Source organism: Phalaenopsis equestris, unplaced genomic scaffold, assembly GCF_001263595.1.
Source record: "Phalaenopsis equestris unplaced genomic scaffold, ASM126359v1 Scaffold001309, whole genome shotgun sequence".
NCBI classification, from domain to species: Eukaryota; Viridiplantae; Streptophyta; class Magnoliopsida; order Asparagales; family Orchidaceae; genus Phalaenopsis; species Phalaenopsis equestris.
In genome coordinates this window covers 224,767-239,644 of record NW_018165748.1, presented here as the reverse complement: position 1 = coordinate 239,644, position 14,878 = coordinate 224,767, and the positions used below count along the sequence as shown (strand labels likewise).

The 14,878-nt window shown below is 34.7% G+C and overlaps 1 protein-coding gene across 1 annotated transcript; it reads right to left on the bottom strand.

The window, feature by feature from the left end:
• Positions 1-2,722: 2,722 nt before the first annotated feature.
• LOC110033939 (WEB family protein At2g38370-like) lies at positions 2,723-6,474 on the bottom strand. The gene is made up of 2 exons (XM_020738118.1): positions 6,142-6,474; positions 2,723-4,273 (listed from the first exon to the last, which is right to left on the bottom strand). Exons 1-2 carry the CDS (start codon positions 6,340-6,342, stop codon positions 2,966-2,968), a joined length of 1,509 nt encoding a protein of 502 aa, XP_020593777.1. The 5' UTR covers positions 6,343-6,474; the 3' UTR covers positions 2,723-2,965.
• Between the last annotated feature and the right edge of the window lie 8,404 nt (positions 6,475-14,878).

Below are 14,878 nucleotides of genomic sequence, written 5' to 3'. Positions count from 1 at the left end.
CTGATTTTGGCATGGATTTTAACCTGCCACCAAATTGAAATAATGTCAATGAAGGCGATAACTTGCAATGCAAATGTGTTGAGAACTGCTCATATGACTGCAAGAACACAATACATAACAAGAAATACCCCTCGATGAGCAAAGGAGCCTCCACCTTTGTTTGTTCCTGTACATAGTAAAATGATGATTTCTAAAGTTGGCGATCCTGCATAAGCTTGCCACAGAGAAAAAAACAATCAATTAGTTCCAAAAGGCTATACCTTACTGACTATGAGTTATTAAAGTGAAAAACAACTAAATATGATGACTAATTAGTAATTAAAACAATTCTGAATTATAATAGAAAGAAAAGAAAATATGATGTAACAAGCCTCCAGGCTGAAGAAACAAGTTCTAAATAAATTGTTGAAAACAAATTATGCCACTCCATAAGAATAATGACTATATTCATGCCCTTCATCTTGTGATTTATACTTTTCTTAATTTATTTTATCTAATAACTTCTTACAAATTAAAACCCATTATTTTAAGATTTTAGGTTATTAGTTATGCATCAATGAAAGAAGAGCTTATAGGCATGTACTTAAAGTAGCTTGGGTAATTGCTTAAGTTTATAAAGTCATTTTTTAGTTTTATTTGTAGTTTATATCCATTCTTAGATGAATTATTGCAATGTTTATATTTCAGTCCAATTATTAATGATGCAATTACTTTGATATCATGAATTTTTAGATGCTCCCATTTTATTATTCATAGATGAATATTATTATGAACATCTTAATACTAGCTGGATAAACTCTAAGTTTATCAATTCATCTCAACCCATTAGGTAGTTGATAGTCTTTTCGACTAGATGGGTAGATTATGACAAGAAAATTGTGGGCAAATTTGCAAAAGATTTAGTGGTGACACTTGTCATTCTATTTCTACAACAAAGAAAGAAAAAGATGTGGCGCCTTGAAAAATGGAAGATTCACTTTCTAAAACATAAACAAATGTTTTTTTTTATTAGTGCATATTGCATTAATCAAAAAATAAAAGGAGTACAAAAAAGGTACAAAAAAAATAGGTCATTGGACTTGTGCAACAATGATCATATCATCCGGAAGAATAGCAAAAAGTTCCGAAGATCCAGGTACTGTATCAAAGGAAAAACTATAAGTAAGGGCCCTTTGGACACAAAAATGAGTAGCTCAATTGTGCTCTCGAGGAATAAAACAAAAAATGACCTATTAGTGTTCTGGGATCACCATCCAGGCCCTCTGCTCCATAGATCTACTCATAAAATTAAGGAAGTTATTGTTGTCACTTTCCACCATAAGGTCCTTAGTCTCCGCAACTAAGATTGAAACATCTCTTCCAAAGTGATGATCGATTGGAGTTCCACTTGAACACAATCCCAACGTAGAAACTGTCTCCCCATCGCATGAAGAAGCTTACCATTTTTCTCACGGAGGATTGTATCAGTACCCACACAATAGTTAGGAAGAAGTGGCCCATCCACATTCACCTTGAGATAAGGACAACCGCTGAGACTGGCTAGTACCCCAGTACCCCAGAATGGGGAACGAGTGAGTCTTGGTGACATTCTCCAAATTGGTAGCAACCATAACCGTAGGAGTAGAAAAGTATGCACCATGTCTCTTCACATTTCTTGCCTCCAACATTGGTGAATCACATGACAGAAAATCTGGGCATTTGGGATGAAAGTTTTACCGATAATGCTAGGTTGTCCTATCCCATCATTAAATGATTCAAAGCAGGTAGTTTCATTGAGAACCCTGCAGGACACAATTACATGACTTCCATCTTCCTCTTTCGGGCAACCCCAATGTCACTTGTTTGTGATTCGCATGCTTCCGACCAACGAGCCAACTATTAATTCCCCCTTTTGTTCAGTAAAAAACTACTCTCACATGGGAGGAGTGAGAGCTTATGCATCCATAAAAATCCCTCCTGTTCAGTAAAAGATGCAACGAAGATAAGGGATGTAATGGTTCTTCACGAGAGAACCTGGGTAAGCTTCGACATATACGTACTCCTATTTCCCCCCACCTAGATTGTCAGAATTTGCTCCCACAAGAGCTGACTGAAGCAAGCTTGAAGCCTCACCATGCTCCACCCATCGATACCCAACAAATCAACCACATGGAGGTTTTCTGTAACATCCACACTAACAAATGCGGGTCACTTATTCAACTCCTTATCAAAGATCCAAGCCTAGTCGAGAACCAAAACCTTGCTGTCGTCTCCAATTTTTCATCTGATGATCCTGTTTTCATTCATTTCTCTTTTTATTTTTAAAGGAGTCGTCAGTTTGTCCATCATTATATATTTCTCTTTTCCAAATAAATCTCTCTTCCGAATCATGTGAATGATCAGGAAAAAAGAGGACCGGAAAAGACGGACATACGACAAAAACGACTATTAAGAGAAAAAACGTAGAGAGTCTACAATGCAATAAACCTCTTTTTTTCGGAAACAGTGAAAAATAAAACCAACACATGTAAATATATAAAACATGTGTGTATGTGTGTAAATGCCCCTTAATTCAATCATTCCGAAGCACCACCGGTTTATACCTTTCAATTTTTTTCACAGTTTTTGTTCACTGATTTTCCTTGAAACTTTAACCACTCATCCAAGCTCTCTTGAAACAAACACAAAGCTTTCAATGATTGAAAGAAGTAAAAGGGCAACAGGATACACGAAAGGCTGCTGATAACATATAAATACAAAAGTAATATAACCGGCCATACACCAAATATACAAGGTAAACTTATTCAATTACAAGCTAGAACTTGAACCATTATAACTAACAATAACATACATCAAAGAATATGCTACAGAAACTTGTTTTCGATAACCTGGAAAAGGGCGTTCCCTTCTCTTCACCCCAGCTGCACTTTTTTCTATGGTGCTCAACTCTTTTAAGGAGCCATGAAAGGCTCCAAAAATCCCAAATTTAATTTTTTATGCTTTGTTTCAACCCATTATTAAGTATTAAGTAACCCCCAAACCCAGATTTCTTTCCCTTTCTCTTTGAAGGCTGCTGCTTGCGAGCAAATCCAGCAATAAGAAGAGGAGGCAGAAGTCCCGGCTTTCTGTTCAGTATTTGGCCCAGAGAAACCTTAGCTTTGTCTTTCTCATCTGGACTTACACATATTTCTTCCAAGCCCATTATTTTTTTACTAAGTATTTCTCCTATAGATGGCGCGTGCTTAAATCTACTCTTTGAAGTTGTATGATTAGCTAAGTCGAAGCCATTAAATTCGATCATCTTGGAGTACGAGCAGTCCATTAAGTTAATAGAACTGGAGTGAATCTTCCCACTGTTCACAGCTTCTAAACGGGTTAATGCTTCTTCCAACGCTTTCCTGCTGGTGTTCACTTCTGCTGCAGCTTCCTTCACTTTTGTTAGCAGTTCCAGCTTAGGCAGGTTTGGTGTTTCTACATCCGCCATGGAAGAAAAAGCTTCGATTTTCTTCCTGGATGAACCATAATGCTCTTCAGGCGCTATTTTGGAGCTCTTGCCATTCATTATATCCTTAATCCTAGCAACTGCGACAGCTTCTGCGGCTTTAGCCGCTTCTTCCATCTTCTTAGCGGCAAGTTTCCGGATTTCAGCAGTCTTGATACCAGCTTGCATCATCTCGATCTCAGAAGTTAAATTTGATGCTTCGGATTTCGCAGCTGTTGCTGTTTGCCTGAACTGTTCCGTTTGCGATCTCAGTTGCTCGATCTCTCGAGAGATATCAGCAGAATTCCTGTTCAAGTTATCATTTTTGATCTGTAGCTGCAATGTTGTTTTCTTCAGATCTTCTTCGAGGAAAGAAACGATAGTTCCGAGCGAAGAAAGTTTTTCAGGCGTTTTTTCTTGGATTGTTCTCTCGCTGTCTATTTCATTGTAGAGTGCTTCGATGAAAGCTCGGATTTTTGTCAGATCACAAGTAGTTCTGCTCAGATTCATCTTCGCCAGCTCTAGCTCATCTAAAATATAACCTGAAGATTGCCCTGTAACTGTGCCTGCATTCATTGCAACTGTAGAAAGATTATCTTTTTCCTTTTTCGAGAAAGGATGAAAATTTTGACTACTTGAAGGTGCCATGGAGATCTTATTGACTTCAGAGGTTTCTTCTTTCTGTAATTGATATTCAAAGTCATGGATGATTCTTTTGGGAACTTCCAGTTCTCTTACAAAGAGACCTTTTTCAGATTGGTCAGCCTGCTTTTCCACATTCAGAACCTTAAACTCCTCAAAACGATGACGTTTCTGAGAGGAAAGCCAGAGTATATTTAGGAGAAAAAAATATAATATTTTTTCAAGATTCATTGAACTGCATGATTTAAACTCGTCCATGATTCTTTTGGGAACAATATTGAAATGTTGAGTGCTCTTAAGATGAGCGCGACAATGGCTAAACCAAGGATCACCGGCCTCAAGCGTAGAAAAAGACTACTAAATTCTATAAGCTATTTGCAAATTATAGTTTGACATATCCTTTGAAATTTGGTAAACTCAACATTTTCTTTTTCATATTTTGTATAAAGTTTGCAAATAAGACACTAAATAGGATGCAATGGAGAAAATGATTCATATAGCCGACCCCACGTGGTGGGATTAAGACTTTGTTGATGTTGTTGTATAAAGTTTGGAAACAACGAGGTGCAGAACCTGGTAGCAAAACAAGAAAAATGGAAAAAATGACTACCAAGATATGAATACTATAGCACCAACATGTTTGAATGAATGACTAATATCACATCCTATTCTAGTTTTTTGTTAGTTAATATTATATCACACTGGCAAAATTTGAAATCAACAAAACTCAATTTCTGATGTTCTATAGAAAATGATTAGCTAAGAGAAAACCTACAATGATTGAACAAAAACAGATGGTAATTGATTGTTAAGAAATTTATGGTTATAGAAATCATTTGAGAAATTTATCATAGAGAAGCTTGTTGTAACAGCCCAAACTCGCACCCATCGGGATATTGTTCACTTTCTCAAAATGGTCTCACGGTTTGTCCCATTGGTGTAACTTCTCGGAAAGTCACCCATAAAAAGGGTGCTCTCATACGAGCATGGCTAAATTTGGGTTGGTGATGAAACGATTGCGCCAAAAGACGCCTAGATGTTGTAGAGTTTAGCTTCATTCAACTAAGGGATTTCACAAGCTTTCCCACTCAAGAAACTGACATCATCGTCAATGCTCTTAAACAAAGAATTATTCACCAAGCAAATATGATTATAGAGGTGACTCCAACTATGTAGCACTTTGTCCCATCTATAATTTAAGAGGTAGCTCCCATGACTTAACACCTTATTTTGCATGAAACATAGTTTCCATCTTTAAGCCGGTGTAACGCTCTGATACAATTTGTATAGCCCGAACTCTCACCACCGAGATAGTCCTCTTTGGCTGAAAAGCCTGACAATTTTGTCTCATTCACGTAATTTCCCAAGAGGTCACCCATCCCTCGAGTGTTCGCATATGAGCATACTTAAATTTTGAGTTATTGATGAAATTCTAACCATTACACCAAAAGAAACCCGAATATTTAAGAGTTCAGCTTCATTCTTCTTAAGGGGTTTCACAAGCACAAAAGGTTCACACTCTCACTTATTTTACATTAAGATCTCAGATCTGTGTTCTCTGACAAAGGTTTCTACCACTTACAGAGAATAAATGGTGTTGAAAACAGCCTTACAAGCAGTTTTCAGATTTTTTTTTTTTTTCAGGAGTTTTTTTTTTCGGCATGATTTATTTCCAACACATGGGTTAACTAAGTAAAGATGATCATAGTGCATTGAGACATGAACTGATTGACATACCCAAACAAATACCATCTTAATATGAATATAGCAAGGAGTATAAATTTAAAATGCACTATTTAACAGTAATTAAACACCCAGTCATGAAGAAAAATTAGCAGTCACGCAACTTCTTCATAAAGTAGTCAATAAGCTTTGCATATATTCATACAGTACTTGAAAGGCATAATTCTAAAAGGTTAAGAAAAAAGCCACCAAAAACGAGAAATGCCAAGAACTTGATGATGAAAGTGTAAGAACAAAGCAAAATAGAGAAACAAAAACACCAAAAACAGAGTAAGGAGTCCAAGATGTACACTCACTTCGGGCAAAAAGAGCATCTTGAGCTGGGAATTCCAGACGGCGCTCCCTCCGAATCGCTCTACAGCTTCCTTAACCGATCCGAAAGGAGCTGAAGTGTCGACCTCTCCTCTTCTCCCTCTGGACTTCTCACCGAATCCAAGGGCTTCGACCGGTAAAGCCTTCTCCTTCTCCGAAAAAGGAGGCGCTTTAGTCGCATCCATGGTGTTCCCCTCTTCCTATCTTTCAATTTCTCTCCCCGACCACACTTTTGCGCAACTGTGAGAAGAAGAAACTAGAGCTTTATCTTCGGATTGATTTGGGAATCGGGGTAATCGCCGCGACGGATCCAAAGTTGGGACTTTGGATATTTCCGGAGAAGAACGTTAAAATACTTTATATTGTAGAGTCCCTAGAAATTGGAGAAATTACGAAATAATCCTTTTGTCGATTTGGGTTTTGTGATTTCTGCTAGCCGTTAACTTTCTTTTAGTTCTCTGATTGGGTAAATTGGAGAAATTACGAAATAAAAGTTTAACTCTGTCCGCGAAATGACCGTTGGAAACCCATTTCAACCGCCCAATAAAATTGGGTTAGTAAAGACTGGAATTGCTGTGGTCAAATATTAAAATGGGAATTTTACATACATACCACAAAAGTCTTATATATTATGTTTATCATAGTGCTTTGGAAGAGCCTATGAAAGCATACAACACCATAAGAGACTAAAGAAGTAATGATCATGAAGTACCCTCTATTTTTCTAAAATGATTTGAATTTTATGACAAAATTCTTAAAAGGCGTAAAATATCATGGAAATATACTAGATGAATAATTTGGACATATTGATAAGTGCAATCTCAACTAATGTAGCTCCAACTGCCCAAAATCATTACAAAGTCTCGCTCTATATTAGCCCTCTTCACTACACAATTTGCACAAGAGAATATTATTTTGCTCATCCCTACCATTTTCAGTCATGATATAAGGGTCGACACTTGGCCTTCTTCTACTCTTTGATTTCTTGTCTTCATAATTGTTGAACTTCTCTGATTAAGCATTTTCCTTCTCTCAAAGTACTAGCTAATAACACTCTTGTTTCTTTGGCTAACAACCACTAACCTCCCTCAACTCCTTCTATTTATTCTACCTCTAATTCATTTCCTCACATATGACGATATACTTTCTAACTTAAATAATTCAAGAAAGTAGTCATCAATTTTCTTTTGCTCTTAACTAATGATAAATTGGGTTTAGATATGTTCTTCTAGTTGTAATAAATTTTCATTATAATTATTGATATAATAGATTAAGAAAAGTTATAACTTAGTTTCAAATTTAATATAATTAAAATGATATTTATTAGACAAGGTTAAATTTAGAGTAACCTACATCATAAAAGCTCAAGTAGAGACTCTCAATGCATCTATTTAAGGCAATATGCAGTAAGGTTTAAGTAAGATTTGGCCTTATGTTATCATCCATTTATTTATTTATTATAATTTAGATTTTAATTGAAAGTTCATTTATGTAGGGCCCTTTTTTCATGCAATTAAGTGGATATTTTCTTAATTGAATTTATAATCTTATTTTTTTTACATTGAGATAAATAATTATTATTTATTACAAATATATATATTTATATATATGTATATATATCATTCTTTAGTAGAAGTCTTATACATATGCCATTAGATCACATTTCTTATGTTCATAATGAAATAATAAATCATATGAATAAATTATCTTGGTTTATTGTACCGTAATTATCATAAATTAAATTCATTGCTATAGCTATAATATTTAACTTTCCCACATCTCACCTTTCTTAAATATAATAACCTTTATTCATGCATAAACAAACCATATTTGACATGTTAATAAAACTAGTTATAGTATTTAAAAAATAGCCTTTAAAAAACTATAACATATAAGTTGTATGTTTATATGCAATAGTTTGTTATTAGAACATTTTTGGATAATGATTATTTGGGCCAATGAACCCACATATTAATGGCTATAAGAAATTGTTAGATTTTCATAGGTTGATGTTTACCATCGCAATCTCTAGGTGTTTTTTAATTAAATTGATTATATATAAGAAGATTTATATACAATAAAATGATACCAATGGGTCCCATGTAGAGAGATGAAAATATTTGATGTGATGGCATATTAATGTTAGCATAAAAGTACATTGACTATTGGGTATATATATATGATCATAAATATCATCATATTAAAAATATCTCAGAATTGGGGACACTTCATGTTTATACATGATTAATTCAATAACAATAAGATGTTACTTTGTATCTAATATAATATTACAAATTGTACACTTTTATTATCAATCTTTCATGCTCCAATACCATCATTTATGATATAATAAATAGTATTTAAATCTTGAATTGTTAAACAAACTAGTTAAAATGTTAGTTACAGTGGAATTTACTAGGTTGCTCGTAGGCTATTGGAGCCATCTCCTTGAAATTATTGTAGAAATGGATGTCCATTTTAGTAATTTTGCTCTTGGGAAAGATAGGCTCATCCCCATTCTCTCCCGAAGAACCAACTATCATACAAAGAGAGTATATAAGGTATGTGTGGTCAATCCCTACGTTTGTGCTTCCATGAGTGATATATATGATTGAGCTTGCAATCACATGACTGACATTGATAGCCAACTATTTTTGAATTTCATAATTTGACATGGTCTTTGTTAAATAACACAAAATTTTGTTATAACAAAGCTTATCATCTAAAAATTTAGTATATTAATCAACATCGTTATCCGACAAGCCGAATGTGACTTTAATTAATTTACTATCAAACAAAACCCACTTACCTTTCATAGAATCTTTGTAATTCATATGTTCCTTAGCTTTTGCTAGGAACTGATGGACTATGGATACAATAACACATTAGGTTCCGCTGCAAATTATTCCATCCCCTCTCTAATATGTTGAACTCAACACCACCACTGGGACTGGTGAAATCTCTCACTGGAATTAGCTTTCGATGAAGGAGAGAGTTTTCATATCTTCCTTGAATCTCCACACTCACGAACTAGTTAGCATCATAAGATCCCAAGATCTCCTTATTTTCCTTCGAATTTGAGCTCAATGCCATTTCTTCTCAGAAATTAGGAATATAATGAAGAAGAAAAGGAATTAAGCTATTAAAATACAAGGAATAGTTTGAAAATTTTAGAAAGAAGAAGCCCCTGTCTATAGATGAATTGACACTGACATTGTGCTCTTGGATCCGTGACAATACAATGCTAGGTCATGAATGATTAATGAGAATAAATGACAACCATCAAATCACACATGATATGTTCGGTCACCATCAATGTAATTAATGGAGTGTTGCAAGTCTGGGCATCAGGTTAAGATTTGATTATACATATTTATAACAACCATAATTTTATATCTAAGGCATTTGATCACTATTAGTAGCATAGAATTAGCCCAGTAGTATTAGGGGTCAGTGCTGAGGCATAAAGTAGGTTTCATAACCATTTTAAATAATATTAAAAATCCTACATGACAACACGATTTAACCAGTGCTGCAACGCTATGACTTTTTGGCACCTAGACGTCATCGAGTATGGAGCTGCAACTAAATGTCAACCAACGCCATGATGCTCTGATTATTCCTACAATCATTTAAGGTAATGTTTGGTGCCTATACAGTGAGGGTGGCATCACAAAGCTACAATAAAATCATGCAGTCAATCATATTTTTTTTAGAGAATCTCATGTCACATAATAACATGCAATCAATCACATAAAGCAATCAATCAAATAGAGCAAACACAAGATAACTTAGGGCTGCCTCATAAAAATTGCTTAGTTTAACATGCTCAATTTAATGTTCAAAATTTTATTAATGTAGACGACTAAAAAGAATCAACTCTTTACTCCTACCTAAATCACCTCCTTCAAATGATTTCAATCTCTAACCATTTACTTCAAATGTTTGGGATGATTTTGGGTCTTATATTTCTACTATCCCATAAGAAAATGCTTCAACTACACTGAATAGTCTAGACTACTTGGAGTGCAACTTCCCAAAAAATAATTTCAATCATAAGTTAAACAATAAAAATTTATGTCCATGGATGAGTTCTTTCTTATGCAGTTTAAGATCATGTCATTTCTTAAATTTTTTTTTTATAAATTTAAGAATTTTCATATGCTTCAAATCTATTTTCATCTAACTCATTTTATTGCTTTAATCTTAATTTTAGTATCTTCAAGTTAAAAGTTTAATTTCTTAATAGCCTAAAAGGCATTGTACTTAAGCTCTGGGGCAAGTGATACGTTTTTTCATATACTTGATGATAGGGTGAAATTCTAATAGATTATTTATATGTTATCCTATATATCCATAAAACACTTTTTAGTATATCTACCCAATCTTTCTTATTAGGATTCACCAACTTTTTGTAAATTCACTTAGCCTGACAATTAACTCAGGGGTGACAAATAGTAGCTACCCTATATCAAATCCTGTATTTCTTTAAAAATAATACTAAAATTGTTAATTGCAAAAATCTTATACTCTAAATACAAAAAGAATGCATAAAGAGAAAATAATTTAAAATTATAAACTGTATGGTACGAGTGGCTTGCTGAAAAGATCATGGCGGGGGTATCAAACGGCTCATAAATGATGATGAAGTATATATCAAACCCATTTGACATTGATCGCTACTTCAACTATTTGGCAATCCCAAAGACCACTGGTTAGGGCGAACTCATCAGAGGGGTTTAAGAAACAGTGCAACTTCTGGGAAGTTGATATTTGGCACTTCAATCCGACACGCTAGTCCACCAGGTTAGTTCAGAAGTTGGTTTAATGGAAGTGGCAATTTATGTAACAGACCTGATAACTGGCTCCGATTTATATGATCCTTCAGATATCTATTAGTCTTGAAATCTGTCCATAAAAACCCATTTATTTCTTTTAGACCTCAAGACAACATATTATCATTTAAAATTGTGATATTTTTTATGTGATGTTAGAAATCTGAATGATACACAAGAAAATATGAATGCATAGGTGATAGATGTGAAATAAATAATAAATAAGAATTTTGTGGTATGCATGTAAAATGCTCCAAATCTCTAATATGCCCCTACTATGGCCGTCAGCCATGAAAATTAGAATCCCAACCATTCCATCCAGATCCATCATTTTGTACCTTCAAACTTTGAAGTGAGAGCTCTTCATTTAATAGCTGAGGTATTCCCAATGGCATATCTCAGTCGATTCCACACCACATGCTTTGATTCAACATTTAACATTTACGTTAACTTTTGAATACGTTATGTGTCTTCGCCACGGCCGGAGCCTCGCGCAGACATCACTGCTCGTGCGCATCCTCCGCCGGCGCGCACCGCCGCCGCGATTGCTGCCACGCTGATCCCTGCCGCTGCTTCGATCCGCCCGCTTAACGTGCCGCTGCGGCACGTGCACGCCATTATTGCTTCAACGACGCATGTGCCGCCGCTGGTGCGCATTGCGTACGCACGCCGCTGCCGCTCCCTGCTTCGGTGCGTGTGCGTTGCTGCCTGGCTGCATGTGCTTCTGCAAGTCAAACTTGTCCTCAATTTTTCTTTAGAAATTATAATCGTAAAACCACGTGCACGTATAGTTACAATATGGGAATGAACTAGTAGATTGAACTACGAGGCAAGTGATCCGAACTGGCTCGAGTTTGGCTCGTCAACGTTCTTCCCAATCGAGTTTATCAAGCCGTGAACTTATTTACGAGCTCAAATTTAAACTCAAATTTAAACTCAATTATTAAACGACTCTAGCTTGCCTAGGCTCGATTCTTTAGCTCCATGACAATTTCATTCGAATTTGTGAGCCACCTCATCTCACAAACCTATTAATTTTTAGTACTGTGACCCGAATTCAAGCTCATCATTTGAGCTCGTCTCAAGCTTGAGCTCATGCTCCAGCTTAGATTTTAACAAATGATTTGAGCTTGAGTTAGTAGATATGGCTCGAGCTTGGCTTGACTTTGATGCAGTTGATTCCCTTAATTATTTTATATTTATCATACAATATTTACTAATATATCCTAATAGTAGTCAATGGCAACAAAGAAGAAATCCTAAGTCGTCTTAGTTTGCATTGATGATAATTAATGCTAGCTATTTTTCAAACTCCCGCATGATGCACACACGAACAATGAGGGTATTGAGTTATCTGTCACTTTAGGAATAGTGACACTTTTTATCTCAAAATCATGGGTAGAGTAGAGCTTCCGAGATATGTTGATGAGCATCGTGCTGATCTCCAATCTGCTCAGATCATTCATCTACTTCACTGAAACTCTTATTACGATAGGCAAGTTCAATTTGAAACTACATATGATTTATCATGTTCTTATTTTGAAGATAATTCCCACATTGAGGATTTTCAAGATTGGGGGAAGAAATTGAAGATTTTGTCCGATGAATTATTAAATCTTCAAGGGAAGCAAGTTATTTTTGTTGTTCACAAATTAAAGTGGTGTGTGACTGCATGGCAGAATCATTTGACACATACTTGTTGTCATGATGGTCATAGCGATATCAAACATGACTCAAGATGAAACAATTATTACAAAGACAGATTTTTCCATTGGATCATGAGGAATCATTTCATCGAGAAATTGTTGAATCTCTTCAAATACACTACACTTATGCAATTTCACATTCCTACCTTTTTATTAGTTAAGAACATATTATTAAAGAAGGGCACTCTATTATTGATTATTTAGTTGAAGAGGATGAGTTCATAAGCTCCCCCAAGTTGAGATAGCATGCATTTAATATGATCTTAACAAATTTCAGACTACAACAAAGAAAAGCTTAGGAAGTTGGCAAATTACTTTACTTATATCTTGCTTTACTCCAAAATTTTGATCATGGGAAGTTCTCGGAAATACTGATGGAAGTTATTATGATGCATGATCCACATTTTCAAATTGTTTAAAAAGTAGGTTTTTGAAATCCTTTTCATTATTTATTTCCTAATTTGCATGTTAAGACTAGAAAAATCAGGGCACAAATTGTACTGAGATGTACAAAAGGAAGAAAGCTAAAGTGAAAGCCATTTTACAAGGAACAATGTCAAATATGATCAGTTTGACTTATAATTTGCAGTCTTCTTAGAACACTAATAATTATTTATGTTCAACAACTTACTTTATTGATAATAAATGAAATATGTAGAAATAAGTTTTAGACTTCTGCTTAATGCCGTAAAATGAAACATCTTCAGCTGAAAATATCGAAGAGTTTTTGTTGACTGTGAGATTGATAATAAATTATCCATGATAACAATGAGGAGTGCTTTCACAAATGTCTTTCTTGTTGAGTTGTTAAAATGTCAATTAAACAAAAACAAGATGTTCTTATTAAATGTTGAATATTTTTATCTTCAATGTTGCTTAGCAACTACACCAGTACTTCCAAACTACTTTCTGGGTAAAAAATAATCAGCATAGCTCACAACCACAACAATAAAGCCTCTTGATTGTCATAATGATGGCTATGTACATTTGAAGCTAATTTATAAACTTGAGTCAAGTTTTTTTGAATCAAAAGGGATCTGATTAAACATATTCTCTTAATTTTACATTTATTGCACAATATTTAGCAACACACCCTAGTGGTTGCTTAATAACATTTAAGCACAACTAATTTTCCTTAACTAATCATGTTTTTTCTTTTGTTTTTTTTTTGTGTTTTGCTTGTATGTGATAGCTGGGGAGTATATATTTTTCATTAAATAAGTTAAATAGTTAAAGACATCATATTTTTTTGAAACTAAGGGTTTGTTTGGGGCAGCTGTAGCTCATCCACTTATCCTGATAAACTGCTTATCCTGATAATCTGGTGATAAGCAGCTGATCCGGATAAGCTGTTTGTCTGTTTGGTTTGTGCGTTTAGAGAACAACTGATTCTGGAAAATAACCAATCTGCCTCTGTTCTGGATAAACTGCAGCTGTTTAGTTTGTGCGTTTTGTAAACATCTGATTTGCATATTTTTTTACAAATTTACCAAACTTCTTAATATAATCATAAAGTGGAGATAAATGTGAAGATAGTAGAACATGAAAATACAAAATATTTTTAATATTAAAGTTCAAATGTTAAGACATGAAAATACATAATTATTTATCACTTAAATATTTCAAATCACATCACAGAAGCATAGTTACCATTTGAGAAATAGATCAACACATCACCGAAGCACAATTACCATTTTAGAAGCACACTTAATAACAATTCTAAGACTGTCATACACATTTTAGGCTATTCGACTAAAATAGGGGGAAGATTAGAAATACGTAAAGATGATTTTGAAGCTCAAATTTCATCACAAGCTGAACACAGAAGAGATTAAACACATTTGAGAAAGAGATCAACACATAGTTGGCGTACTCGTGATCATGGCCACCACTTATCAAGCTCAACAGGAAATAAATGTAACTTATAACTCAATAATCGAAAAACTCCACGCATAATTTATCTCCCGATAATCGAAATGCTCCTTACGATGACCAAAGATAACCGAAGCCATCCATACTAAATTCATCATTCTTACGATAACCAAAGACAAGAACTTACAGAACAAAGAGGGCGGATTGCAGGGGAGAAGAGGGAAGAGATAAGTGTTCCGATCTCCTTAGACCGCAGAAGTTTTATGGCACGATGGATCGTATAGATCTCCTCTTCTCATAGTGCGGAA